Genomic DNA, 26,930 nt, shown 5'->3' on the forward strand with positions numbered 1-26,930 from the left:
CTCCGCTCTGCCTCCACCGTCTCTGTGAAACAGCAATGGAGAGCAGCCTCCCTGCCTTAAGATGAGTGGTTTACACTTGACTATTTTAATCAAGAAATTGGTGAGTTACAAATTGTTTAAAACAAAAGGGAAGGCCTTGGGGCCCTCCAGTGAAAGTTACATTGGCAAGTCAAGCCTTGATCTTATTGGTTATTATTCATGTCACATGGCACCCTCAATAAAGGCGGAGCAGGACTCTATTTCCTTACACATCATTTAAAGAAAACCTTGTAAGGGTTGTATGTGGCCCCTTTCTCTGTTACGTTTTGGGTTTGTGCTTTGTATATGGGAGAGATGGATCCAGTTTGCAGGGGGCTCCATAGTCTGCACATAAAACGTCTGACTTGAGGTGCTCTTCTGCCTCAGCTTAGAGTTAATACCTACTTAAATCTCTTGGGGAAAATAACGTATGGGAAAAGTGGCTTTGGTCTGGAATTACTACACACTCTGCGGCAGAGCTCTGTAAATCCCACAGGGTGGGGGGAATACTGTGGTTTGGAACCACGTTGGTGAGACGCAGCCATCTCCCCATTGCTGGCGTCCCAAGCTGGTAAGCCTTATCCAGAGGGTGGCAACACCAGGGCCCCAGATCATCAGTTTTTACTTTTCTGTGTTAAATCCAAGGGTGGGGCTTTTGTCCAGCACCTTTGCTCTGAGGTTGGACTTGGGCGACTCCTCCAGCCTGGCTCAGACTCTGCCTGCCTGCCAGCCTCCACACTTCCTTCGCTGCCCTCCATCCTGGGCAGACGAGGCCTCCTTCACCACAGCTTCCGAGCAGCCTCCTCATCCCGGCAGCGGCTCCACCCGCCTCTGTTGCCTCGTCTCTAATCCACTTTCTGACCTCCTGCCGGCTTAATCTCCCTGACTCACGGCTCTGTCCGAGTGCTGCCAGGATCAGGTTGAACTCACTAGCTCGGCCCTGGGGACCCCCTTAATCCCCGCTCCCCCTCTTGCAGCTGCGTGGCCCTGGGAATGCTCTGGAGTTTTAGGAGCACTCCTCTTTGGGCATCGGGGGCTAGTGCTGGCTTCTGGAGAAATGAGGAAGAGATGACGTGTTTGATGCGCTTATGAGCCGGGCCGTGGGTGCATCGTGTTTTGTGTCTGCAGTCAGGCTTTTTAATTATAATTTCTCCTCCATAGCTGCCTATTACTTCTCTTCAATTTATTGCTCCTAAAGGAGCTTCTCTGGCCAGCATCTGATCTCTGCTTTATGGCGGCTCTGCCTGAAATCGTGGCTGTGATAACAGGAAGATTAACTCACCCCCAAGGAGTCCAGGGGCCGCTGGCAGAACCAAGCCCTGTCTCCAGTTCAGCATCTCCTTGACAATAGCAGAGACAGACACGCAACCTCTTACTAATCACCAGGAGAGACAGTCTGCCCACGACCTCTCCACAGTGTCCAGGGCCTGCCAGGAAGCTTTCACTGTGTGAAAAATGTTCTAATTGGAAAAATGGATCCACAGCTACATTATCCTTGATTGGCATTTAAACATGCAGAAGTGCTAAGCCTAAATCTTGGGCTTCCAAGCATCCACCACCAGGCTGTCCTTCTGACTCAGCATCACCCCACGTTTCCCGTTCCATGGACATCTCTGATTTCGGCTTTGTGTGTTACCTGTCTCAGGGTTTTAGTGTTTGCCACCCCGCGTACCGCCAGCCCGATGGGCCTCTGTCCACAGCAAGAAGTGTGATTTCATTTGGATAATTGCACTTGGAAACAAAATCAATTGTAATGTGGGTTGACCTTGGTGCTGGTTATTTTTCAGAGGGTGCAGGTACACCGATTGCATGTGTACAGCTGTCAGAGGCCCGAAGACACAGGTGTGTACCTTTCCATGGCCCCTGCCAAGCGTGTGTTGATGACGGGCCCTTAAAAATGCATCATGCAGAAATTGACGATGACAGAAACCACAGCTGCAGAGGGAATTTTGAACGTGACACATGATTCTTTGTCATGAACGATGTGCTCAGAAACTCGGATTCCTTTCAGGCTTTCCTGAGTTGTTGCTGAATGCTGCTCACAAGTGTTTGCAGAGGTGGCATCTGGATTGTCCCCAGGTTCTGTGTTTCTGACTCCAGATCCCGAATAGGGAATGTCCCTGTGGGCTGCGAGCTGAGATGCCCTGGCCATTTCTCCCCTCTGGGTTTTTCCTGGGCTCCTTGGGTAGAAGTCAAGAGGAAGGTGGATTAGCAGGCAGAGTAGAGGTGGAGGTCCCTGAATCCATCTGTGATCTGAGTCTCGTGCTGCCGATGGCTCTTGCCACGGCCTTTGGATAACCCACGGCAGTAAGACCTATTTTATATGGTGTAACGTGGACCATTTTCTCAGGCTTGGTCTAGACACTCCCTCGCCCTCACCACAGTCTTCCACCCGTCATCACCTCCATCTTACAGAGCCCAAAACAGATTCGGAAAGCAATCTAGCTCTCACGTGAAACTCTCTTGCCACGTTGCTATACATCAAAACAGCCTTGCCCAAGAAGCTCCTGTAACCCTGGCAGGCCAGACACTTTGTGGCGTTGGTTTGGTGATCCACTGTCGTTGATGTGACTTACTCATCAATGCAGACGTGTCCCGCCGCAGGCACGTGGTGGCCCGCAGTGGGTTGCAGACACTCACTCATGATCGTTCGGTGTCGTGGGCTAAGCCTGCCCCCCACCAAGATTCCTGTGTTGAATGAAGCCCTAACCCAGGACCTCAGAATGAGACTTTATTTGGAGATTGACTCCTTATAGAGGCAATCAAGGTAAAAGAAGTTGTTAGAGTGGGCCCTGATCCCTCTGGACTGGACGGAGTCCTCATCAGAAGAGGAGGTGAGGACACAGACACGCACAGAGGGACAACCACCTGAGGACATGGAGAGAAGGCAGCCGTCGGCAAGCCAGGCAGAGAGGCCTCCGGAGGAACCAGCCCTGCAGACTTCTTGATCTCAGACTTACAGCTTCCAGAATGGGAGACAACAAATGTCTGTGGTTGACGCAGCCTCGTCTGCGGCACTTTGCCATGGCAGCCCGAGCGGCTCATAACTCAGCGTAAGTGGCAGGCAGGCCCAGCACCACTGCCTCTGTCTGTGTCCAGTGCCCGCGTTCTGCCCACACTCCGGTAGTCTCAGTCTTAGCCTCTCACCTTGCAGAATACTTGTAACTGATGCTAGCCAAGTGTGTGACTCTCCCTCACACGCTCCGTTTTCTTCTTTTGTTCTGTTCTGAGTCAGGGTCCTGCTCCGTCACCCAGGCTGCAGTGCAGCAGTGCCATCACCTCCCAGCTCAAGGGATCCTTCCACCTCAGCCTCCAGAGTAGCTGGGCCTGCAGGCACGTACCACCACCCGTGGCTGATTTTTAGAAATTTTCATTTTTTGTAGAGACAGTTTTTCTCTGTTGCCCAGGCTGCCCTTTGGTTTTGATTGGAGCTTGACCATGAATTGTACTAAGGGTGGGGGAGGGTGCAGGTGTGTCATTCTGTTCAACAGCGTGGCCACCCCTAGCTCTGTGACTTACAGCTCTGCAGGCCTTGGTGGCATAGCCTCCCCTCGCAGGGTCATTGCTACAGTTCACGGTCTGCATAGTCCGCTGAGCACAAGCAAGGCTCAGGAGGCAGAAGCTCCCGTCAGCCCTACTGTGAAGTCCAGACCTTTCTTGACTGTTGGACTAGATCACCCAGGAGCATTCCACGTCTGGAATGTTGATCCGAAGCTGTTCGATTCCATCTACATTTACGAGCTTTGGTTTGGTTATGCAAAGAAAAAGAAACCCCTGTCCTCAGGCGGCTCGGTCTGGGGCAGGGAGGAGCGCTTAACTGGCTGGATGGTACAGCAGTGCTGAGACAGATGTAGGGGGAGAGAGAGATGGGGAGGAGTAAGGAGGAGGGACAGGGAGATGCGGATGGTTCATCTGTGCTAGGACACAGCTCCCTTTTGTGGCTGAGGGCTTTTGTGGTACGAAGGGAAATTGAGGAGAACTGCAGCTGCCTTTAGAAGTCAGGAGAACTTCCCTGGATCGGCGTGTACATCATCACAAGGCTGGCATGAGCCACAACCCCTTCTCCACAGCTCCTGACCACACCAGCCCCGTCCCACTCCGTGGCCACCCGGCTCATGCTGCATGCGCTGCCTTTCTGGAAGTGAGGGAGAAGCCAGCCTGATTTGGGTCTCGGAGATCTCATTACATCCACCTGCAAGTTTTCTGTGCCTTAAGCCACATCTCTCAGGCCAGGCAGGTGGCAGTTTTCATAAGGATCTGGACATCACAGCCTTCAGGAGATTGAATGACAGAGTGACCAGCTCCTGCCTGCCTATTAGGACAGAGCGAGGAGAAACATCCTAAGGCAAAATATGAAACTCAGCCCTGCCCCTCCGCCTACCCCACCCTGCTGGGAGACAGGCAGTGCAGGGTGGAGAGGCTGAGACCCACAGGCTGGACAGGAAAGGGAGCAGGGCTGATCAGCCGGCCTGATGGCTGCGGGCAGTCAGACCAGCTCCCTGTATTCATGCTGATGGTGCCCAGTGGTCAGCTTAGCCTGCAGGAGGCCAGGGAGGTGGCATCACGAGACCTCAGCCCTGGTGAAAAGGGTGAGGGGGCTCCAGCCGGCAGACAGGGAGAGGACGGCTGGGCCACCAGAGGCTGGGGTATGGGCTTGTATGCAGCCTCACACTGGTACCCGGAAAGTCTGAACGGAGGGAGTATTTCTTCTGATCCAGAGGTGACCTGAACATCAACATCCTCTTCAGCATTCTCAGTGACTCACATAGTGGGCACATCTCAGAGATAGGGAGTCTGTTTCCAGACCACTGCAATAAAATGGCTCTTGCAATAAAATGTGGCATTGGGTTCCCAGTGCGTATAAAAGTTGGATTTATAGTCTATGTAGTCTATTAAGTATGCAATAGTGTCATGTCTAAAAAAGCAATGTATATACCTTAATTAAAAAATAATTTATTGTTAAATGTACTTGAGCCCCCTGCATCTTCAGCGGGCCACAGTCTTTTTGCTGGTGGGAGGTCTTACCTAGGTATCAATGGCTGCGGACTGACCGGAGTGGCAGTTCCGTGAAATAAGACAGCAGTGAGGTTTGCGGCGTTAATTGACTCATGAAAGATTTGTCTGCTGCACGCAATGCTGTTTGATAGCATTTTACCTAGAGTAAAACTCATTTCAGAATTGGATGAAATCTTTTCAAACCCTGCACTGCTTTATCCACTCACTTTCTGGAATATTCTACATCCTGGGTTGTCATTTCAGCAGTGTTCACCGCATCTTCCCCAGGAGCAGATTCTGTCTGGAGAAACCACTTTCTGTGCACATCCCTAAGAGGCAACTCCTCACCCATTCAAGTTTTATCATGAGATTGCAGCAATTCAGACCCATCTTCAGCTCCGTTTCTAATTCCAGTTCTCTTACTGTTTCCACAACATCTGCAGTTCCTTCCCCTACGGAGGACCTGAATCCCTCAGAGCCATCCATGAGGGTTAGCATCAACTTCTTCTAAACTTCATGTTGCTATTTTCACCTCCTCTCATGAATTGTGAATAGTCTTTTTTATTTTATTTTTATTTTTTGAGGTGGATTTTTGCTCTTATTGCCCAGGCTGGAGTGCAGTGGTGTGATCTCCGCTCACTGCAACCTCTGCCTCGCGGGTTCAAGCAATTCTCCTGCGTCAGCCTCCCGAGTAGCTGGGACTACAGGCATGTACCACCATGCCTGGCTAAATTGGTATTTTCAGTAGAGATGGGGTTTCTCCATGTTGGTCAGGCTGGTCTCCTGATGTCAGGTGATCCACCCACCACAGCCTCACAAAGCGGTGGGATTACAGGCGTGAGCCACCACGCCCGGCCAAGTATGCTTAATGGCATTTGAAATGCCAAATTCTTTCCAGAAAGTTTCAGTTGACTTTGCCGAGATGCTCTGAGGGATCTATGGCAGCTACTGTCTCACAAAATATGTTGTTAAATAATAAGACTTGAAAGTCAGAATTCCTCCTTAATCCATGGACTGCAGAATGGATATTGTATATGCAGGCATGAAAACGTTTATCTCCTTGTGCATCTCCATCAGAGCTCTTGAGTTACCAGGTGCGTTGTCAAGGACAGGTAATATTTGGAAAAGAATCTCTTTTTCTGAGCATTAGGTTTCAACAGTGGGGCTTACAACATTCAGTAACACGTGCTGTAAACAGACATGCTGTCATCCAGGCTTTGCTGTTGCCTTTATAGAGCACAGATAGAGTTGATTTGGCATCATTCTTAAGGACCCTGGGGTTTTTTGAATGATGTGTGAGCAGCACAGGCTTACCACTTAAAAGTCAATCAAACACCGCATGTTTTCAGCCATAGGCGGGTGTTGAACAAAGAGAACACATGGACACAGGGAGGGGAGCACTACACACTGGGGTCAGTTGGGGGGAAATAGGGGAGGGACGGTGCGGGGTGGGGAGCTGGGGAGAGATAGCAAGGGGAGAAATGCCAGATGTAGGTGATGGGGAGGAAGGCAGCAAATCACACTGCCACATGTGTACCTATGCAACAATTTTGCATGTTCTTCACATGCACCCCAAAACCTAAAATGCAATAAAATAAATAAATGGGGGAGAAAAAAGTCACCAGCTGCATTAGCCCCTCACAAGACAGCCAGTCCACTGAAGCTTCGAAGCTAGGCACCGACTTCTTGTCTCTAACTGCGAAAGTTCTAGATGCCACCTTCTTTCACTAGAAGGCTGTCTTGTCTACACCGAAAATCTGTTTAGTGTAGCCACCTTCACCGATGGTCTTAGCTAGATCTTCTGGAGAACTGGCTGCAGCTTCTCCATCGGCACTTGCTGCTTCACCTTGTAATTTTCTGTTATGGAGATGGCCTCTTTCCTTCCACCTCATGAATAACCCTCTGCTGGTTTCCAGCCTTTCTCCTGCAGTTTCCCCATCTCTCTCAGCCTTCATGGAATCGAAGAGAGTCAGGGCATTGCTCGGGATCAGGCTTTGGTTTAAGTGAATGCTGCAACCGGCTTGATCATCCAAGTTTGACGACTCAGACCTTCTCCCTGTCAGCACTAAGTCCCGTTTCACGCATCATTTGCGTGTTCACTGGAGTGGCACTTCTGATTTCCTTCAGAATCATTTCATTTGCATTCACTTATTGGCTTGGTGTTTGGCACACGAAGCCTCACTTTTGACTCAGCTTTCAATGTGTCTTCCTCGCTAAGCTTGATCATTTCTAGCTTTTGGTTTAAAATGAGATGTGTGACTCCTCTCCTTTCACGTGGACACGTAGGGGCCACTGTTGGGTTATTACTTGACCTGATTTCAATATTATTGTGTCTGAGGACGTAGGGAGGCCCAAAGAGAGGTGGGAGAAAAGCTGGTCAGTGGTGCAGTCAGAACACGCAGAACGTTTGTCGATTAAGCTCCGTAACGTATATGGGGCGTGGCTCATAACACCCCAGAAAAATGACAATAGTCACATCAAAGATCACTGGCTACAGATCATCCTAACAGATACCACAATTATGAAAAATGTGACCTAGTGCAAGAATTACCCACAGGTGACACGGAGAGATGAATGAGCACATGCTGTTGGAGAAATCGTGCCGATGGATTTGCTCCTTCCGGAGTTGCCACAAACCTCCAATTTGTAAAACACGTTCTCTGTGAAGCTCGGTAAAGCTAAGTTCAGTAGAATGGGATATGCCTCTAATTTATATTTCTATTTTGCCTCCACTGAGGTTGGCAGTGGGTGTGTATAGAGAGGAACATAATCTATCATTTACACAGCAAGGACTCAGGAGATGGGCAGACTTGACTCGGATTTAAATCAGACATCTACTGCTTTCTAGAAATGTGACCTCGGGGTTGTTACTTGGAGTCTCTGAGACTCAGTTTCCTCATCTGGAGAATGAGAATAATGAGAAGACACACTGTTGTCTTGGCCATCCTTTCTCTGCTATCTGTGGGTCATCTAACAAATCACTCACTCAGAACACGTCTAACAAATTACAAAGGAATAACCACCTCACAGGGCTGCGGGGAGACCAGAATCATCTATGGTGCTCTTCAAGGAGAAATTTACATGACCAAGCTCGCACTGGTCACAGTGGGACCAGGAAGGGTCACTTAAGGCAGAAACTGTCTTGGGCCATCCACCTGCCAGCCTCATCACTGTTCCTTTGCGTCCCTCTGTCTCCTTATGCTGGGCCTTCAGCCTGGAAGTCCCACCCCAGACTCGCACATCCCTCTGTGTTCCTGGGCAGTGGCCTCTGATGGACATTCCTCACCAAGCAGTGCCACTTACGCCTTCCTCTGGGCCCTGAAGGGAACGCGTGTTAGCCTTTCCCATGTAGTCCGACAGCGGAGTGGGTGTCTTTCCTGACTGCAGATAGTGGCCTCAGGCTGGTTTGCTTATTATTGTCTTTGCGGCTCCCACGTCGTCCATTTGGCCAGTATCGGTCACCTGCGCTGTGTCAGGGCCACTCTTGGACCTGGGGTTTGCCTGATTGGGCGGTGAGTCGCTGAGGGGTAAGTGAAGAATTGAAGCAGGACTCAGCCAAAGTGTCTTCCAACATCGTGGGCTTGCCTGGGGCTGGTGTGAACATGCCGGCGGCTCCCATCACATACGGAGGGAGGGGAGCTCCCTGGGAGCTGGGAATGCTCGACCGTGGAGTTCTGATCTCAGAGATGATGGGGCTGCTGCTTTTGGCTGCCGCGGTAAGTGGCAGGTGATTCACACATTTAAGAGTTCCCTTGGCTGCCATAACCAACCACAGACTGCTGGCTTAAATAACAGACATGTATTGTCTCACATTCTGGAAGCTGGCAGTCCAAGGTCAAGCGGAGGCAAGGTTGGGTCCTTCTGAGGCTTGAGGGAGAATCTGTCCCCGGCTTCTCCCCCTGGCTGCTGGAGGTTTAGCAGCAATCAGCGTTGCTGGGTTTGCAGATGCGACACACCGGTCTCTTTCTTCCCATTCATGTGGTCTTCTCCCTGTGTGCATGGCGCTGTGTCCAGATTTTCTTACTTTTAAAGGACACAGTCAGTGTGTTAGGGCCCACCCTGCTCCCCTGTGACCTCATCTTAACTTGATTACATCTGCAAAGATCCTACTCCCAAATAAATCACGTTCTTAGGGTATGGGCGTTAGGACTTCAACATTAATTCAGTGGCACAAGTTCAGCCCATAACAACGTGTGTTATTTATGTTACGTTTGATGCTGACCACAGCCCTGAAGTTAAGTATGGGCTCTGATTTTCATGGGGGAATCAGAGGACTGCTGGGTAGGTAGGTTTCCCTAGGAATCAAGGTTGGTGTGCGCCACTGGGTTGCAAACGCAGGCCTTTCCAACAGTTGAGCTCCTGCCCCTTCTAGATGATTCTCAAGGGGGTGCTCTTGGCCTTTTCTGTAGCAGATGGGTGTTGCATCATTGGGTTAGCCCATGTGCTGCATGGACGCAGCATCCCTGCCCTGTCCACAAATGATGATGGCCACCCATCTTTGCAGTCACCTGCAGTGGCACAGATGTCCCCTGAGAGGCGATTCAGAGCCCTGTGCGCCTCCAGGGAATTTTGCCTTGGCTGAATCTTCTCTGCAGGTGGCAGGGAGGGGGCCAAGGGCTCTGTGGATGTTGGAGCTTGAGTTGGAGGGGCCGAGAAGGATTCCTGAGACTGAAGGCTGAGTAGCAAGCTGCCCCGCCTGGTCACACCTGACACAGCTTGCTTCTTGTGCCCGGAGTTTCCAGAGACGTCTTGCTCAGCCAAGGACGAGGGAGGGTGCGGGTCTGGAAATCTTCCTGGAATACACAGCTGCCCCACCCAGCCTCACAGCCCTGTTGGGGAGCTTTGAGAGCCACACTGAGCTCAGCCTTTGACATTGGAAGGGAGAAGCCGGAGCTTTTGTGCACAGGGTGTCGGGTTTCTGGCTCGGAGGACTCTGGCCGCCTGCTGAACCCCGGCTCCTGTTGGCCCCCCCAGGATCATCTTCCCAGCAATGAGGAACTTCCCCTGGGGTTGTCTTGGGAAGATGGCAGGGCCTTTTGCTTTCTTGGGCACAAACCCCCAGAATCCCCAGATAGAGAATGGGTTTGAGCCTCATGTTCAGCCAGACCTCCTTTAGTTCTGAACGCTTTGACAGTGACAAAGTGAATTACGGAGCCCCTGCTGACAGCTATTCAGTAGAATATAATCTTAATTCAACAAAAATCAGAAGCCACGGTTAGAAGTGGGTCTACCTGGCTTTTGCCTTTCCTGGCTCACTGGTGAGTCTCCCAGAAGGGACCTGGGAGCGTGACCAAGTTGTCGTTTTTTCTGGCTCTCAGAGGTGCTGTTCTGTGCTTGCAGTGTTGTGATTGGTGTGCAGGCCTTGGTGACATTATTTAACTTTGCAGAAATGACCTCCGGTAGCAACTGATTTGATTTCTATCAAGTTATGTTTTCGTAATTGCTTTCCTGTGTCCTTTGGGAGCTGCGATGTCTGCGTTTTTAAAGCTTTTTGTTCAGAGTCTGCGTGGGTCGTATGAAGACTTTCCCATCGACGTGGTTGTAAGACAAAGGCTTCCATTGAGTCTGAAACACTAAAGAATGATTCGCGTCAAAATGAAGTCACTTTGTAATACACGCTGGCTGTGGCCTTCGACATGTGTTCCCCAGGACGGCAGCAGCAGTGGCACCTTGGGATTTGTCAGAGATGGAGGTTCTCAGGCCCCACCCACTGGGGGGACATAAGTGGGGTCTGTGATCTGTGTTTCTGGAATCGCTGGAGTTTGGAAGTGCTATGCAAGTGAGAGAGAGTGCCCCGAGGTGACAGGTGGTCCTTGGTGACCAAAAAGATGCTGTGAGTGCCAGAAAATTGAGTCCATGGTGAGATCAAGGCCAATGAGGCCCTTTTATATTTACCAAATGTCTCTGTCCAGCGACCAGCAGGCTTTATTCTTCAGTCTGAAAAGCCATGGGTTCACCGCTCAGAGGAAGCGTCAGGAAGGGGTGGAAACAGCTTTGCCGTCTCTGACCACGTGCCCCAAGTGGGCGACTCACGTAGCGTCCTCGGTCACTCATCAGCTGTCTTTGTCCCTCCGTACAGAAATGCATCCGATTTAACCCAGACGCCACGGTGTGGGTTGCAAAGCAGCGGATCCTGTGTACGTTAACCCAGAGTTTGAAAGATGTCCTGAACTACGGCCTGTTCCAGCCGGCCAGCAATGGGCGCGACGGCAAATTCCTGGATGAGGAGCGGCTCCTGCGGGAGTACCCGCCGCCCGTGGGCGAGGGCGTTCCTTCCCTGGAGGTATTTTGTGGTTGTCACAGCCTGGATGCTGTGGTGGGTGGTGGGGAAACGTGCTGGGGAGGACACCAATTCCATTTGCACTGGGAAATTATCCCCATTTTTAAAAATCAGTCTGGGGTCTTGAGGCTTGATACGGCTTGGCTCTGTGTCCCCACCAAAATTTCACCTCTAATTGTAATCCCCACGTGTAGAGGGAGGGACCTGTAATCCCCATGTACTGAGGGAGGGACCTGTAATCCCCATGTACTGAGGGAGGGACCTGTAATCCCCATGTACTGAGGGAGGGAGGCTATTGGATGATGGGGCGGTTTCTCCTGCTGTTCTTATGACAGTGAGGAGTTGGCACGAGATCCGATAGTTTTATTGTAAGTGTCTGGAAGCTCCTCCTTCGCCCTTCTCTCTCCGGCCGCCTTGTGAAGAAGGTCCTTGCTTTCCCTTCGCCTTCTGCCATGATTGTAAGGTTTCTGAGGCCTCCCTGCCGTGTAGAACTCTGAGTAAATTCAACCTCTTTCCTTTGTAAATTACCCACCCTCAGGTATTTCTGTATAGCAGTGTGAAAATGGACTAACACAGGGTTGCATCTGATTTTGCCATGAGTCGCATACTTGCTGTACAACTTTTATACATTTTTTTTTTTTGCTGCAGATTCAAAGAATCCCTGGAGAGGAATCTTGCTGGGTAATAAACCGTGGGACTGATTCAGGTTTACAGAGCCAGGACTGTGGTGCAGATGGGGCTCCCCATGCGTCTCTGAGGGGTTTTAAGTTTCTCCCTCCCAGTGCCTAACGAATGGAGTGTTTCCCTTCTCCACCTCTCCAGACACTGGCTGGATGCCAAGAATTAATTCGGTTCTGACACTAACTACAAGTTTAAGGGCTCGGTCCCACGGACTGTCTTCCCTTCAGATGCCAGTCATACGTGTCAGGTCCCCAGGACGCCCACACTTCTGTCCCATTTGGCTGTGAACTAGGGGTTCCCACCACCTCATTCTCGGGCTCGATCACTTGCTGGAGCAGCACAGAGAACTTCAGAAGGCGTTTTAACTACTATCCCAGGCTTATTACAAAGTGTCCAAACACACGGCTGATAGAGAGGTGCATGGGGTGAGGTCGGGAGGGCCTCTTCTTAACTGGACCTTGTCCAGGGATGAGCTTCCATCCCTGTGAAGATGGGGGCGCACCACCCTCCCAGCACGTGGATGTGTTTGCTAGATCAGAGGCCCTCAGGCCCCGTTGTTTAGGGGTTTTTGCAGAAGTTTCATTACGTAGGCATGATGGATGAAGTCACTGACCCTGGTGATTGGACTCCATCCTGCCAGTCAGCAGGGAGGCTGGGAGTCCTGACCCTCGAGTCACCGTCTGATCCTTCCGGCCAGCAGCCCCCATCCTGGAAGCTACATGGGAGTTAAGAGTCATCTCATTAATGCTCCAGAGATACTCTCATCACCAAGGACATTCCAAGGGTTTTAGGAGCTCTGCCAGGAATCAGGCACAAAGCAGGAATTTTTAAATGACATCCTATTCCTTGTGGTAGTGTGTTCCTACATTGCTATAAAGAAATAACTGAGGCTGGCTGAAAGAAGAGAGGTTTTGCAGGCTGTACAGGAAGTGTGGTGCTGGCATCGGCTCGGTGTCGACGCCCCAGGGAGCTTGTGCTCACGGCAGAAGGCGAAGCAGAAGCAGATGGCAAGAGGGGTGCAAGAGGGAGCAGGGGAGGAGTCGTTCCTGGCTCTCCCGTGGACACATCAAGAACTGACTTACTACCATGTGGAGGGCACCAGGCCATTCAGGAGGGGTCCAAAAGACCTCCCACCCGGCCCCACCTCCAACACTGGGGATCACGTGTGAACATGAGATTTGGAGGGGACACACATCCAAACCATACCATTCCCGAATTGGTCTCTGTGTCCTTGGATAACAGGGTGGCCGTGGCCATCTGGCTGTTCTCAACAGCACAGCTGCCCTCTGCTTCCTTCCTGGGTGACCGGGGCTCTTGGAGTTGCTGGCAGAAGCCACAGGTTCCCGGGCCTCCCTCCAGAAATGGCTGATCCGTAAGATGGGTCAGCCCAGTGCATTTCCACGTGACGCACGACCCCTGAGCCTGCCTTTCTGACCCAGGCTTGCTGAGCCCCAAGTTTACAGGCAGTGTTTCCTGCAGTGTAGACGTGTTGGGTTTCGTCACTTAGGAGAAGCCGTAAGGGGCGATTTCTGATCCTGCACGGCACGTTGGTGTCATCCAGTGACTGTGCTCGTTTTAGCTTACTCAACGGCGAGAGGCCGCAGGTGCGTCATCGCAGCCAGCATGCCAGCAGCCTAAGTGGGTCCTCTCTGCAGTGACTGGAGAGTCCCCTGAAACCCAAGATGTCATGGACACCAACCCAGGGCTGAGGTGGTGCCTCATCTGCACATCTCTGGGTTCCGTTGTGATGTTTAGGCCGAGGTGATCGGGATCCCCAGTGTGGACCATGCGTCAGATTGGGGGAGGGGTTTCGGTGGAGAAGAAGATGAGATGCCACTTGGAAGTTTTGTGGTTTAGAGCAAATCACTCAAGTGTCCTGGCCTCAGTTTGCTTGTCTGTGAAATGGGTATCCATTGGGAAAAAATTATCACTGAGGTCCAACTAAGGACCAGACACTTTCCAGGCACAGAAAAGTCAAGGTTCTGATCCCACAGACCTTACACTCCAGTGGGAGCTGATGGACCAGGAAGAGTAAATACACACAGTTTATTTCAGTGACTGATCATTTCCGTAATGGCAGTAAAACTGGGCAAGAAGGCCAGAGAATTTGGGGGCCTGCTCTGCATCTGCGCCCCGTACCTGTAGCTGTGCAACCTCGAGCCAGCCACCCAAGATTCTGGGGCTCCTCTGAGCCCCAGATTCCCGGTAATGATATTGAGGGAATGTTTGCAGTGACTCTCGGGCCTGGCCATGAGGCCCAGAGGAAGTATTCACAGAGCAGCGGCGTATGTGTGGCATGAGCCTGACCATCCGCAATCCCCAAATGGACGTTGCAGCTGATGCTCTGGTTTCACTGTCATAAAATCGTTGCTGATACTTTTTATTTTTTGTTGTTTTTTTTTTTGAGATCGAGTCTTCCTCTATTGCCCAGGCTGGTGTGCAGTGGTGTGATCTCAGCTCACTGCAGCTTCCGCCTCCTGGATTCAAGCGATTCTCATGCCTCAGCCTCTTGAGTAGCTGGGACTAGAGGCGCCCGTGACCATACCTGGCTAATTTTTGTATTTTTAGTAGAGATGGGGTTTCACCATGTTGGCCAGGCTGGTCTCAAACTCCTGACCTCAAGTGATCCGCCCGCCTCAGCCTCTCAAAGTGCTGTGATTGCAGGCATGAGCCACCCACTGGGCCTGAATTGTTGTTGATACTTAGGTTTATTAATCTCCCTGGGCCACTGTCCCGCCAGGTGACCCACTGCAAAGGCCGAGATTGGCACAGGGATTGTACACGTTAGGGGCAGGTATCATTCTGGGCTCTTTGCCTCAGATAATTTCAGTACAATATGATGGGCTGCTTATGAAATGTTAGGGAAATAGCAAGAAAAAGGATCTGTGGTCCTGAGGCAGAGTCCTCTGTAGCCACGAGCTGTAAATGTTTATGGCTCTGGAATAAACACTCTCTGTTGTGTACTTTACCGTCCTGCCCAGAGATGCTATGGGTCTGAGCGGATTATTTTATATCTGGAAAGGGGACCTGTGGAATTGCATTCCCTGTGAGTTTTAGGCTTAGCCATGCGATCGTGAGCCTGAGAAGGCACCTGGCATCCTCTTCAGTGGTTTTGGAAATCTGGACCAGAGGTGCGATTGGTCCCAGAGTACGGACGCACAGAACCTGCCGTCCTGGAATCTGGAATCAGAGGTGGAAATTCTAAAATGGGCCTGGAGCCCCAACTGCCTGCCCCGTTCTGGGAAATGAACAGGTGCCGTTCTGACCGTCACACTTTCTCCCCAAACTCTGCAGCCTGGTTTCGCAGAGCTTTCTCATTTCACCGCTGGTTTTAAAAACAGAACCCCAGCAGTTTCAGTCTGTGCAAAATAATTTTGCCTTTTGTCAAATGCCCATTTTGTTTGGCGTGGCGGAGAAAGGAGAATGGGGTGTTTATTTGGATGCTTTCTGTGAGACAAGACTTTCGGTTCCAGGATGAGCTCACCCACCCACTGCCCCGCACCGTCATTTCACCCAGGGGCAGTTTTTGCTGGCCCTGAGCACGTGTGTAACCGTGGAGGGTGACAGCATCAAGGGCAGTGAGGAGCGAGGGATGCAGTGGACTTGTCTAGTGCCAGGTCTGCAGGGAAGCTCACATTCAATGCCCAGGCCACCCTGGGAGGTGGGGGCTATTATCCCCATGGGGCAGATCAGGAAACTGAGGTGAGACAGGGAAGTGCCCAGCCCTGACTTACTCTGTGAGTAGAGAGCATTGGGGCTGGGGTGGGAACAGAGGTCTCGGCTCCAAACTCCAGTGACTCCCAAATGCTCAGCGCCCTTCCCAGACCTTCCGCAGCATCTCCAGCCAAGCGGGGGTCTGGGGGAGGGAGGAGGCGTTTTAGAGACCCACCAAGCCCACTCTGGCAACGTTGCTTGCTCCTACGTCTGAGGAAGACTGCTCCCCGGTTCATGCAGTGATGTCATTTCCAGTTCAAAGGAGGCGCTGCTGTTCGGAGGGAAAACAGTAGCTCCCTCTTTCTGGGCAAAGGTGGTGGGAGTACAAGGAGGTGGGGCCATTCCCAGGCCGGGCTTCGAAGGTGTGTTTTAACAAAGGTGGACAATGTGGAGAAAAACCTGGTGTTGAAGCAGCGTCCTCATTGACTAGAAATGCCGTACCAAGGGCAGATCGGTTCTCCCGGGAGGAGCCGCGACCACCCAGTCAGCCAGGGAGCCCCTCATTGGGTGGGAGGCCTCCCAGCTTCTCACCTGCAGGGTCTTCCCTTCCCCTTGCTCGTGCTGCTTTTTATGGCTTTGTAGCTAAACTGCCATAGAATCTTGGCACAAGTGACGCTTGGGATGTTGTAGGCTCTGCAGTGCACACACGCGTCGTTTATTTAAAACTGGAAGAGTCTGCTGTGGGGTTCCCCGTCTTCAGTGACGTAGCCAAGCACGAGGCCCGTGTTTCCTCTGCACAGCCGTGTGAAGTATTGACTTGTTTCCTCTTCTGTTTCTGTGCCAGTTTCGATACAAGAAGCGGGTGTATAAACAAGCCAGTCTGGATGAGAAACAATTGGCCAAGCTCCACACGAAGGTATGCAGGGAGTGGGCTGTGGCTTACATGCATGGCGTTCTCCTTGTTATCCAGGGGCACCTTCTGTGCATCTGATGTGGCGTGTAGCCGGGCTGGGAGGTCCAGGTGGACCGGCCCCCGTGGTGCGCGCTGCGGAGACCCACCTGGGAGGCAGCAGGGGCTGCTCAGCGCGGCTGTGGGGGCTCAGGGAAGCGGGCAGATCCCGCCGGCTGCTGCAGAGAGGTTCAAAAGCAGTGGCTCTGAAGGCAGTGGGGTTTGGACGCACGGCGTGGTGGAGGGGAGGGGGTCCATGCCAAGCACCGTGTTGGTTTTCCGCTGTGGTTGCTTCAGCATAAACTTGTTAAAGTGCTGTTGACATAACGGCACTGAAGTTCGGCTGCAGGTGAGCAGCAGGGGCGTGGCGTGGAGCGTTCAGACCCCAGCTGAAAGCACTGTGCCTCGAGCTCACCGTTCCAGATAAGACGTTCACACCACAGACACCCCGCTCTTTCTCAGGATGCTGTGCACGTCAAGGAGGAGGCCTGGAGAGTGGGGGCTGAAGCCTAGGGTGTGTGGGCAGGGCGCTTTGCTTAACCCACACGAGGAGGAACCTGTAATCCCAGGAGGATTTTGTTGCGGCCCCTGGTGCTGTTCCGAAGCAGGGTCCCACAGCATTCCCTGCAGAGCACGGGTGGAGAGTCGTGGCAGCTGCCCAAGGCACTTCCCTTCCCAGGCCCTGATGCTCTCCAGGTGAGCTTACCTGCAGCTGCCGGCTCACCAACGGGTTTCTCAGCCAGCAGGATATTCTGGGTTTTTGTTTTGCTGTCCCCTCTTCTTATATAAGATGGATGCAAGGATTCTCTTTTTTATTTGCTTGAGACGGAGTCTTGCTCTGTCGCCCAGGCTGGTCAACTTATAGACAACAGAAGTGTGTCTCTCACCATTCTGGAGGCTGGAAGTCTGAGATCGTGGCATCAGCAGGGTCAGTGTCTGGTCAAGACCCAGTTCTGAGTTTGCTGTCTTGCTGTGTCCTCACGTGGAGGGAGGGACGAGGGAGCTCTCTGGGACCTCTTTTGTAGGGACGTTAATCCCATTCACAAGGGCTCACCCTCCTGACTTCATCACCTCACAAAGGCCTCACCTCTCAATGCTATTATTGGAGATTATTAAACTTATGAATTTTGGGGGGACACACACATTAAGTCCATAGCACAAGGAAGGTGAACGGTAAGGGGATTTTGAACATTCATCCAGGACAAGCTGATTGCAGTTGCCACGTGCCAGGCACTGTGCTCAGCTCCAGGAGCCTCGGGACCTGCAGTGGGCCCTGGCAAGGGGGGGGTCTCCCGAGTCACCAGTCAGGAATTTTCCCAGAGCCTGGAAAGAGATTTCTTTTTCTTTTTTGAGACAAGTTTTGCTCTGTTGCCCAGGCTGGAGTGCAGTGGCATGAACACAGCACACCGCAGCCTCTGCTTGGGCGATCCTCCCGCCTCAGCCTCCCAAGTCACTGGAATCACAGGCCTGTGCCACCGTGTCTGACTAATTTTTTAATTTTTGTGTAGAGACGAGGTCTCACTTGTTGCTCGGGTGGGGACGTTTCTCATACAGATGTTTCCACTGTATTATTTTTCCTTTTAGACCAATCTGAAGAAATGTATGGATCACATTCAGCATCGCTCGGTGGAGAAGATCGCCAAGATGCTGGACCGAGGCCTGGATCCCAATTTCCACGACCTGGAGACGGGAGGTAGGCACTCGCTAGAGGGGACCTTACCAGGCTTTACGGAAGCATAGAAAGGGCCGCCCTGCTGCTCAGGCTACCCGTGAATAATGTGGCAGTTGTGTTTTACTTGGTTTTGCTTGGTGTTTAAAGACGCGTTCTCACTCTCCTCTGGCTTCTTGGTTGGACGGGGCTGAGCCCATCTTTCCTGTGGGGCATCCTCAGCATCTCCCATGGGTCCTGGAGCGTGGTAGGTGCTCAGTGCAGAGTTGTTGAGGAAGTGAGTGAGTGAATGAATGAGCAGATGACAGACATGTGCTGTGCTGCTGTGGGCCAGCCTCGGGCACACGGACCTTTGGACGACACGTACGTTTGCAAAGGCGGAGGATGTGCGTTTCCGCCTCCCTCTGGGCACGGGCAACCCAGCAGACAGGCATCTGCACACACACGTCTTGTTCACCTGCGGGAACCTACATTCCTCGTGCACGCAGGCCTCTAAGCATCGGTCGGGAAAGACAGCCTAAGCCCTTGCTGGTTCTTCACCTGGGCAGTCTTACAGCATGACCGCCCAGGGCACCGTAGGGCTCAGCGGCAGCCCCCACCTGCACTTGGCATCAAGAGCAGCCCCTAGCTGTGATAGCCAGCAGTTGATCTCCAGACAGTCCCACTGTCCTGGGCGGGGGCACCGTCAGCCCAGCTGACAGTCCTTTGCCAGCAGGGTACCAGCTGGAGTAGGCAGGCAGAGGTTAGGTACTTATGGAGAACCAAGAGCAGCAGAGGTGAGGGTCTCATGCCCGCTCAGGAGGGCTACCCTGGCCCTGGGCTGGGAACTCTCCTCCTGGACTCCGGGCAGTGGGGACCTCCCTTCCCTCTTGTCTTGGGTGTGCCAGCCCTGTTCTCGGCCCCTGCATGGTGTAGTGCCATTGTCACATACTTGTGTCACACCTCAAAAATACTGAGTACATGACAAATGTGTTTGTCAACTGAGGAATCTGATTTCTCATCGTTTGTGGGAGCCTCCTGGGACCTCTGAACGCCGGCTGGGGAGCCTGTTGGGCGTGAATCCAGCCTGCACAGCTCGGTCTGAGCACTGCTGCGGGACCATCCTTGCCTCTATGCAATTGTCTGCGTCTCTTAGGTTTCCCTGTGAGCAGCAGAAAAAGCCGGCCCGGGCTTGTGGCTGCTGGCGGCTTTGATGCCTGTAACATTGGGAGGTGGGACTGCATGAGTGCAGCTCAGAGGGGACAGAGTGCACCCAGGGGTGGGGACGGGAAGGGAGGTGAGTGCCTGGCTACAGCTGAGCACGCCTGAGACCCTGCGCCGATCCTCCATGAGGCAGGGAAGCTTGGGGGCCTGCGTGCAGGGGAGTGACATGGACAAGGCCAGGCTTTCGCTGAAGGTGTGGGCAGTCCTGGCCAGTGGCATGGAGCAGGAGGCTGAGCTGGGCTTGTGTTAGTGGGGACTCTGGAAAGAAGGAGGAGGGAAAGGGAGTGATGGGGACAGGGGCCTGTGGGGGGTGGGGGGGTGGAGTCCCTATGCCTGCAGGGCATCTGGGGGGGCCCTGCAGGGCTTGATCTTTTGTGGGCGGTGGCCCTCGGCTGTGGAGCTGGCAGGGGGAGGAGGAGAGGAGCTGAGCTGGGAGCAGAGAGGCCTAAGCCCGGCCACGGTGGTGCCACAGAGGGCGTGCAGGTCCGGAGGAGGCTCAGGCGGGCCCTGGCCAGCTGGCCTTCCCTGATGTGGATGCGTTTCATGCTGTGCTGATGTGGCGGCTTCTCTTCGGCACCAGCTCCCGGCTCTGTGAGGGCACGAGCCCTTTCCATCTGAGGCTGTGGAAGTAAGCGGACCCAGGGCTCCTGAGCATGACCTTGAGCCTCCGGGCACATCCTGGGCAGTCTGCATCCCGAGCTCCTGACCCGGATTCTCCCTGGAGGCAGCCTTTGGCCACGGCTCCCACCACCCTGGCAGAGCCGCTTATGTCTTCATCCTGGCTGTGTCTGGGGCTGTTTCTGATGCCACTGTGGGGGACTGGGCAGCCTGGTCTTGCTTTGACCTGGCCATAGGGGAGGCTGGGGGACTCCCCTCTGAGCACTCTACTCCCCTCTGCCAATATGTGTCCCCTGTAACCGGCCCCCATCCTGAGCCGGGACCTCAGCCCCCTGCTTCCTTCGCCTGACTGTTGGTGTTCTCTACTTTAAGGTTCTGAAATGACTGTTACTCCATCTGCGGCTAAAAGCACATAACGCAGACTCCGAAACAGCCATTGCTCTGGGCCCTGCCTAGGGTACAAAGTGCTGCCGGAGTTCTGGATCAGGCTGGTGCCAAAGCAGAAAGTGCACGGTTGTAAGCAGCGGTGGAGCAGTGAAATTAAAGGAGAGAAAGGCCTGACCGCTTTCCCCAGAACTGAGTGGAAGCAGCTCGGGAGCCTGATCCGTGGAGACAATGAAATTTCAGAATATTTCATGTTCTGAAATATTCCCACGACGACAGGCCTCTGGGCTGGGTTACTGATGAGAAAGACCAAACCCAGAGAAGACACAGGAACCCCTCCTGTCATCAGCTCCCTGTTAAGTGGCTCATGGTGAAGGACAGGCATTCTAGGGTCTCCAGCAAAGGCAGAGACCAGCGGGGCCAGGGCCTAGGACAGGGCCCCAGTGGGTCTGGTGCCTGCGGACGGAACACGTGGGGGGCGGAATGCGTGCATGCTGTCTTACGGGACACTCACCTGCCCCTCCCAGGGAGACGGTGACCACACGTAGGTGGGGGGTTTATTTGGTTTTGGTTTTGGCCTTGACGGAAATCATTGCTTCTTTTCTTTTCCGTTTTTTCTTTCCCTTTTCTTTCCTTTGCCTTCCCTCCCTCCCTCCCTTCTTCCCTTCCTTTCATTTTCTTTCTTTCGACAGAGTCTCCCTCCGTAACTCAGGCTGGAGTGCGCTGGTGCAATCTCAGCTCACTGCAGCCTCAACCTCCCAGGTTCAAGTGATCCTCCCACGTCAGCCCCCCAAGTAGCTGGGACTTGAGGGATGTACCATCACGCCAAGCTGTTCTTTGTAGAGACGGGGTTTTGCCATGTTACCCAGGCCAGTCTCAAACTCCTGACCTGAAGTGATCACCAGCCTCGACCTCCCAAAATGCTGGGATTACCGGCGTAAGCCACGGCGCCTGGCCTCTGCCCTCCCCTTCCCTCTCCTCCCCACTTCTTGAGACAGGGTCTCCCTCTGTCACCCAGGCTGGCCCAATCACAGCTCACTGCAGCCTTGACCTCCTGAACTCTGAGTTGATCCTCCCACGTCAGCCTCTGGAATAGCTGGGACTACAGGCATGTGCCATCATACCTGGCTAATTTTTGTATTTTTTGTAGAAATGGGGGTCTCCCTATGTGACCCAGGCTCGTCTTGAACTCCCGGGCTCAAGCGGTCCTCCCAAATCAGCCTCCTGATTACGGGCATGAGCCCCTGAGCCTGGCTTCTTATTTTCAGTTTTAAAATATAAAGCAGAATTATAGGATCAGTTCTCCCCTGCTGGTGGCCAGATGGTAGTTTTATGAATCAGTTTTTCCTGTTGCAGTAGCTGATATTCCTCTATCAAGGACAGCGTTCTCTACCCTGCCTCCCTTCTGTGAAATTAGCAGAGCTGAATTTTCAGAGCAGTTTTAGGCTGACAGAAAATTGACTAGAAGTACTGCGAGTTCCCATATTGACCCCTTCCTCAGTTTCCCCTGTTAGTAATATCTTTCTTTAGTGTGTGACGCCTGTGACAATCAGTGACCCAGTAGCGATCCTAGAGTCCAGAGCTCACATGGGGGGTCCACGCTTGGTGTTGACCCCAGCAGCGATCCTAGAGTCTGGGCTTACACGAGGGTTCACGCTTGGTGGTGTACGTTCTGTCAGTTTTGCCAGATGTCCCGTATCCAGCGTCACAGTATTGTAAAGAACAGCTTCACTCCCGAGGACTCCTCTGTGCCTCGTTTGTCCCTCCCTCCCCTGAGCCCCTGGCAGCCACTGACCCCTTCTTTTCTTTTCTTTTTCTTTTTTTTTGAGACTGAGTCTCACTCTGTCTCCTAGGCTGGAGTGCAGTGGCACAATCTCAGCTCACTGCAACCTCCGCCTCCTGGGTTCAAGCGATTCTCCTGCCTCAGCCTCCTTAGTAGCTGGGATTACAGACGTGCACTGCCCTGCCTGGCTAAGTTTTGTATTTTTAGTAGAGAAGGGGTTTCACCATGTTCGCCAGGCTGGTCTTGAACTCCCGACCTCAGGTGATCTGCCAGCCTCGGCCTCCCAAAGTGCTGGGTGAGCCGCCGCACTCATCCTCACTGGCATTTTCGCTGTCTCTATAGTTTGGCCTTTTCCAGAATGTCCCGGAGCTGGAATCTTACAATCGCACAGCGCTTTTGGGATTGGCTTTGTTCATTTGGCAGCACGCATGGAAGGGGCCTGCAGGCCTGTTCATGGCTTGGAAGTGCGTTTCCTTTTGGCACTGGATAACGTTCTGTTTCCGAAATACCGCCGTTTGCTTATCTGCTTGCCTCCTGAGGGGTATCGATGCTGCTTCCACCTTTTGGCGATTGTGGGGAAAGCTGCCATAAACACCGTGTGCGGGTTTTTGTGCCGATAAAACTAACAGTGATCATACACAGCGGCATTTTTTGTAAGGCCAAAAAAATTATTTATGGCAAGTAAAAGGGGAAAAGGGGTAACTAAGGCGGAAAGTTCTGGAATGAAAGGCCGAGTGCAGACCCACGGCTCAGCTCCAGACAGTGGAGTGAGCCCTGGCCTGCACCACCCACCCCCCTACTTCTGTGCCTGCCCCCAGTGTGTCGGGAATTCTCACTTGTTTTTCTACATCAGGAGGGAAACCAGCAGTGCTGATGGAGGGCCTGGAAATGGGGACCCAGGGTGAGGAGGGAAAAGAGAAAAGTGAGCCGTGGTGGGTGCTCCCAGAAACAAAGGCAGCTGCGGGCAATTCCAGGACAAGGCCCATGGCAACCTCAGGCACACGCAGGGTGTGTGAGTATCCAGGGGACAAGCTCAACACGAGCTCCGGTGAGAGGCCGGAACCCAGCGTTGCCAGGGAAGACACCACCTTCGCTTCGCGTCTGTCAAGGCAGAGTGGGAGGGACACCTGTGCATCCTCCTGACTGAAACACAGACAGCACCCCGCCACACGGCTGACTGCTAGAGACACGGGGCTCCAGTGGTGCAGGACGGGGGTCCCTGTGTTGGGACCGCAGACGTGACCCTTCTGATGCCCGGCTCCGTGCCAGGCCGTGGAAAGCCCCCAGAGAGCAGACTCTAACCCCTGCCTCTCCGCAGGTGGCTGTGTGGAGACCAGGTTAATGAACCTCTCTCAGCTTCCATCCTCTTGTCTCCTAAATTGGATGATAACACGCAGGGGGCGGGAAAACGTGAGCATCAGGTGAGCCACGTGGTGGCATTAGGCCGTTTCCACGTTGCTGTAAAGGAATAGCTGAGGCTGGGTAGTTTATGAAGAGGAGAGGTTTCATTGGCTCTCGGTTCTGCAGGCTGTACAGGAAGCGGGTGGCTCTGCCTCTGGGGAGGCCTCAGGGAGCTTTTACCCATGGCGGAAGATGAAGGAAGAGCGGGTGGATTGCGTGGCAAAAGCAGGAGAGAGAGAGAGAGACAGAGAGAGAAGCAGGTGCATCACATAGTGAAGGCAGGAGAAAGAGAGAGAGAGAAGCAGGTGCATTGCATGGTGAGGGCAGGAGAGAGAGAGAGAGAGAGAGAAGCAGGTGCATGGCATGGCGAGGACAGGAGAGAGAGGGGAGCAGGTGCATCGCATGGCGAGGACAGGAGAGAGAGAGAGAGAGAAAGAGAGAGAGAAGCAGGTGCATTGCATGGTGAAGGCAGGAGAGAAAGAGAGAGAGAGGAGCCGTACACTTTTAAACAATCAGGTCTTGCAAGAATTCACTCCCCGTTGCCAGGACAGCACTGGGAAGGGATGGTGCTAAAACATTTGCGACAAATCCGCCCCATGATCTGGTCACCTCCCTCCAGGCCCCACCTCCAACCCCGAGATTACAGCTCCACATGAGATTTGCGCAGGACACCCATCCAAACTATATCTGTGGTTAAGCCTGTGGGGTATGCGTCACCCTTAATAGAGTTTCCAGAATGTTCCCGTTATCAGCATCAACTACGGCACCTGCTGTGCAGCTCGGTCAAGGTCGTTTTCTCCTGGTTTTGGACGCAGAGGGGGAGGGTTGGCTTTGGCGGGCTTGCTCCAGGAAACAGGCATGCTGACCAGTGTGTCTGGATTTCCTGGGATGGCCCTGGTTTTAGCATTGAATGTCCCATGTCCTGGGAAGCCTCTTGGTCCCAGGGAGACTGGCACTGTCACCCACCCTTCCAGTAATAAGGGCACTTCGGAGTGACAGCTGCAGTCTACCAGTGACCCGCTGTGCTTCAGGAGCACACAGGGCCTTGCCAGGCCTCAGCTCTGTAATCAAGTGGGGTCCCATGCGGGCACCACTGTCCTGGGAAGAACCAGAAGTTCTGAGAGCCCAGCTGGGCGGCTGCTAGGGCTGATGGCAGTGTCCTCCACACTGTTATACCCTACCCCGCTAGGTGATGGCGTTAGGAGGGTGGGGCCTTCGGGAGACGATGGGCTCCTGGGGGCCGAGCCCTTGTGAATGGGATTAGCACCCTTACAAAAGCAGCTGAGGTGCGCCCTTGCCCCTTCCACCCTGTGAGGCCACAGCAAGAAGGTACCATCTGTGAACCAGGTAGCCAGACACCAAATCTGACAGTGCCTTCATCTTGGACTTCCGGTCTCCAGAACGTGAGCAGTGCATGTCTGTCACTTCTAAGCCACCTAGACGCCGAGATCTTGTTACCGCAGCCCAGTCTAGGCCAGTCCCCGAGTCACCAGGGAGGGCAGAGGCAGAACCGGGCTCCGCTTGCCCTCGGGAGTCCCTGCTCTCAACTCTTGGGGGAAAAGGCAGTGGGGCGAACAGGGATCTCTTCGCCTGAGCCAGCCTGGCTGGACATGGGCGCTGTAGGTGGGCCCAGGTGGGGGACGAGCTGGCTGGGCGTGGACGCCACAGGCAGGCCTAGGTGGGGGATGAGCTGCCCACATTCCCACCTTCCCTTTGGGTGTCAGTGGCAGCCTGGGCGTGTTCCCATCCCATATTTTAGCCTCTCCACAGCGAGTTTGGTGACTTCTCAAAGTCACCGGGGAGTGAGAGAGTCTGTGCTTAGAGTTGAAAGCAGCCTTTTTGCTGAGCTCGGGAAATGCCACCATGCTCAGACTCGGACCCCGTGCCCTGGGCCGGAGCAGAGGGAAGCAGCCCCTCCAGACTGAGCACTAAACCCAGAGGAACGACCTGTCAATCAAAACAAAACAGGCTGTGTTATTGCGGGCCACTCTCTGGTACCTGTTCTAAATGTAAATTTTATTAAGTAACGATACTGAAAGTAGTGTAAAAAAAAAATGCAGACGTCCCCCACCAGCATCTCAGGGCCCCTCTCCTGCTGTGGTTGGAGCCTCTGAGATGAGACGAGCTCTATTTCCAAGCCCCGAACGGGAAGAGAAGGTGACAGTTTGAACACAATTCAGGCTGGTGCTTTTATCTTGTCCCCAAATTTGCGAGATGTCTTGGGCACCACCAAAGAGGTCTGATTAATCAAGCTAGAAATGCCTTTCGACTTGCTAAGTGTATCTGGATGAGCAGTAAAGTAGAGATGGTTCCTTTATGGAGCCACATTCCACGGAGCACCTGTGGTGTGTCTGGACCTCACTGATGAGATCTGGTTACCGAAGCAGTTTCCAGGGCCGTGGTGCCTGCATTGCCTATCAGGCTGCACTCCGCCAGTTCAGCCACCCCCAACCCCGGCTCCTCATCTTGCTGCTGTAGCTGTGTCATGGGGAGCCCCCTCCCAGCTCCCACCCCATGCAGGTAGGAGGGCCCCAAGGACATTCTAGGCCCTGGTGCACTGAGCACCTTCAGGCCATCATCTTGAAGAACAGAAGGGGCTTGTTTGATGTGTGCGATGTCTGAGCAGTCTCACCTTGGCCCCTGAATGAGTCACCGAATGCAATTCCCCAGAACTAACAGCGCCGGGGAATGTGAGGCAATTCAGAATATGGTTCTGGAACCTTGTCAACCTCCGTCTGCGGAGGGTGAGAGGTGCCCAGATTACCCAGTGCTGACGAAGGCGGCTGGAAGACTCTGAGTAAATAACTCCCTTTGCTACCAGTGAATGTATGTGGTGCCTTTGGTTTGTCTGGTACAGCTCCTCGTAAAAAGAGACCTGTCTTTAAGGGTCCAATTATTTCAAACACAGCATCTCATTATTTAGGTGTTTCTCTTAGCTATACCCGCCATGTTCCGAAAGGGAATCTCGGTGACTCCTAGATGGAAAATGCAGCAGAGGGAGTGGTGAGGGCGGGGGTGACACAGAGGCAGGGGCCAGGGTCTGCAGGAGCCTGTCTCGGGGTCTGGGACAGAGGCTAGTTTTAGGTTGACAGAAGAATCAGGCGGAAGGTACAGAGACTTCCCCCGATGCACTTGGACTCCCGGCTCCCCTGTTATGGACAGCACACACTGGTTTCGGGCATTTGTTGCCGTGGCTGAAATCCGTAGTTTAGATGAGGGTCTGTTCTTGGTGCTGCTCACGTGTGTTGGGGCAGATGCATGCCGTGCTGTACTCACCGTTACAGAATCATGCAGC

The 26,930-nt window shown here is 53.2% G+C and overlaps 1 protein-coding gene across 9 annotated transcripts in view; it reads left to right on the forward strand.

The window, feature by feature from the left end:
* Window positions 1-26,930, forward strand: part of SHANK2 (SH3 and multiple ankyrin repeat domains 2) — a 687,472-nt gene that overhangs the window by 132,929 nt on the left and 527,613 nt on the right. For all 9 annotated transcript variants that reach the window (XM_032282493.1, XM_032282495.1, XM_032282494.1 and 6 more), the window contains 3 exons: window positions 11,093-11,296; window positions 16,473-16,544; window positions 18,162-18,270. In XM_032282493.1, coding sequence (XP_032138384.1) covers window positions 11,093-11,296; window positions 16,473-16,544; window positions 18,162-18,270 — 385 coding nt within the window. The remainder of the gene's footprint in view (window positions 1-11,092; window positions 11,297-16,472; window positions 16,545-18,161; window positions 18,271-26,930) is intronic.

Source organism: Sapajus apella, unplaced genomic scaffold (genome assembly GCF_009761245.1).
Source record: "Sapajus apella isolate SASKATOON/1434 unplaced genomic scaffold, GSC_monkey_1.0 scaffold14, whole genome shotgun sequence".
Classification (NCBI taxonomy): Eukaryota; Metazoa; Chordata; class Mammalia; order Primates; family Cebidae; genus Sapajus; species Sapajus apella.